The following is a 2832-nucleotide window of genomic DNA, read 5'->3' as shown; positions in this document are numbered from 1 at the left end:
GTAGGGAAAGGGTCGGAGCACAGTTGAGGACCGCCTGCAGGGACGAGCATGCGGGACTTAGCCGAGAAAAGTGGTGGTCGACAGTCGGACGGCGGCCTTGAACACCGTTGCAAAGGTGAGAAGGTTTTTTCAAGCCTTTCACAGAGGCTCATGTCTGGTGTCGAACAGACAGTGCGAGCACACGTTGTATACGTGTACGAGGTATGTGCTCCTGCACAGCCACTCGGCATGAAAACCATGAGAACCAGCCTGTTAACCAGCCTGTTAAGACACGCCCTGAGGGCGTGTCTTAACAGGCTGGTTTTGCATTGCCTTGCCCGGTTTTGCCAGGAATACTTTTAAATTCTTAACAAATACCGTATGCTTCTTAAGCCCTTGCTTTTCTTAAACACATAAATTAAAACGTAGGAGCCACTCATAGCACGCCAAATCACTTCTTTGGGCAAAGCAAAGCCAACCGCAGCAAAACGGGGCATGTTAAGACACACCCTCAGGGTGTGTCTTAACATGCCCCGTTTTGTAGCATCTGGCAGCTACTGTGGTGCTACAGCGCCTGGTGCCACGTACAGCTGGTGCCAGGTACAGCGCCAGGTGCCTGCACCACACCCTGCTGGCACAAGCAACAGGACGCTGAGTGGCTCTGGCTCCGGCTCTGGCTCTTTCTCTGGCTCTGGCTTCAGGTCTGGCTTTAGCTTCTGGTCTGGCTTTGGCTCTCACTCCAGCTCTGTGCTTCTGGACGATGGACGGGCGCATATGCCACCTGACAGAAGCAGAGGGTAATGAATATCGCAGAAGGGATGTGGCGTGACTTGATTGGTATGCCCGGAAGGTGATTGGGAGGAGCGGGGGGTGTTTCCTGCCTCCCATGACGTGCGCTGGCAATTGAGCACATGTGTACTGTACAGTTTCTACTTTTTCCTTCTTATGTAAGGCAAGGAATTGCGGTTTTTGGGCAAGCCCCCCTTGGATACAAGCTCTTGTCCGCCATCGTCACGGCCTTCAAACACCACGAAACAGCGGGTCTCCTACAGGCCGAACACCCCTGATCAGCCTAACTCCAGTGCCCCTACCCTTTGGGTACTGTGCAAGTGCCAGCGACGCCAGCACGCATCTGTCTGTGGAGGCTCTGGCCTGCGCTGGGTGCACAAGGTGCTCAGCTCACCTAGCCCATTCTTTCAATTCCCCCACTTACACATGTTTCCATCACATAACGACAACGAACAACGCTGTTACCCAGACAAAGCTGTCGAAAAGAAACGTAATACACGTGCACCTTTCTTACTCGGCTTTGTTTTGCGCGTCGATCACACTTTTGAGGCTACAGCTCACAGACAACGCATTTCACGGTCAGTGGTCCATCCTCACACAAAATATTATCCTGCTTGTCATGGACGCTCCCCCCTCCCCCCTCTCGCGACCGAGTCTATGTAGACGCCCCCATCCAACCACGAGCCACACAATAGCCATCTTGGAACGGGACATGCACTGATGTCATCGGCCGACACTACAGAATTCTATAGCTGTACAGTACACTGTACGCCTTCGAACGTGATGAAGCGGCCTGGTATCCCACCAGTACTAGGCCTGCGTTTCTCTCTGTCTGCTGGTGTGTAGAACTCGGGCCTAACAGGTTTGTAGTGTCACGCTCACAACTCGAAACGGGGAGAGAAACGAAGCCATAAATGCGTGTCTCCATAAAACTTTTTTTTTTGCAATGCTATCACAATTTTTGGCTTGGAGCCTTACCATCAACACACGTCCTCGCTGTGGCGGTCACTCTCTCGTTTCTCCACTCTCGTGCCCGTAATAAGCTGCAGGAACAAGATCACAGTGTGCACGGCCGCTATGTGACAGAAGATGCTTCTCGAACTTTCGCTCCGTCTGTGGTATTGCGTTGAAATTGTACATTCGTCACGGTGCTGTGGTATGCCGTACCACTCGTGCTTTCAGGAGGCTCAGAACGAACTCGGACGACAGACAAAAAAAAAAAACAGAAACAGAAAAACTACATTGCCGTACCCACTAATAAGCATGCCAAAACACCACAGATACGGTACGATTTTGTTTCTCTCTACTACTCTACTACACCAACCAACTGAAACTTAGCCTTTGAGAGGTCTGTCCTACACCGCTGTCCTCACGCAATCCGTGCGGTGACGTTGGACAAACTTCGCTCTTGATAACAAACTTCTATATACAGTCCTGTCCAGGACATGACCTCTGAACCCTAAAGGAAAGGTTTCGGCCCTTCCCGCCAACATTCCCCCGTACTCTGCTTTTTACAACAAACACGCTCCTGGAAACTCCCCTTCTACGCACATACTCCGCAAGAAACAAGTCCCGTGGAATTTTCTCACTGTAGCACATCGGCAGCACGGCATCTTCTTATTCGGCATCCTCGCAAAACCTTACCAGCTGTTACAGTATGGCACAGTAGATACAGTACAGCAACACCTCTGTTTCTCTCGACCCGTACTTTGGATACAAGTAACTTTACTTGAGCAAAATATCGGTGCTGTGCCTTACGACAACTTGTATGACCCGTTGCAGTGCCTTTTAAACGCCTCTGTTTGCAACAGACAATTCAAAATAAATTGCTTGTTGAATTTGACATTCTCAATTACGTACCCTTATGCGCATGTACTTGCTGCCGCCTTATGCAACCCGTGCTGCCATATGCCTCCATCATATCCTAAAGTGTAGCGTGATGAAAGCTTTTCGTTGTGCACATGCGCGCTTTCTCGTGGTCCCAAAGAAGAAATCGAACCCCGCGTGAATTTGCACTTTGCGATCAAAACTCAAACCCTATAAACTGTAGTACGATATCATCGA

At 50.4% G+C, this 2832-nt stretch overlaps 1 protein-coding gene across 1 annotated transcript; it reads right to left on the bottom strand.

Annotated features, from left to right (window-relative positions):
* Positions 1-338: 338 nt before the first annotated feature.
* Positions 339-476, bottom strand: CHC_T00000142001 (hypothetical protein). Its single transcript, XM_005719009.1, has one exon. It carries the CDS (start codon positions 474-476, stop codon positions 339-341), a length of 138 nt encoding a protein of 45 aa, XP_005719066.1.
* Between the last annotated feature and the right edge of the window lie 2356 nt (positions 477-2832).

The sequence above is a fragment of the Chondrus crispus genome, genomic scaffold (assembly GCF_000350225.1).
Source record: "Chondrus crispus Stackhouse genomic scaffold, scaffold_456, whole genome shotgun sequence".
Taxonomy (NCBI): Eukaryota; Rhodophyta; class Florideophyceae; order Gigartinales; family Gigartinaceae; genus Chondrus; species Chondrus crispus.
This window is presented reverse-complemented; position numbering and strand designations above follow the sequence as displayed.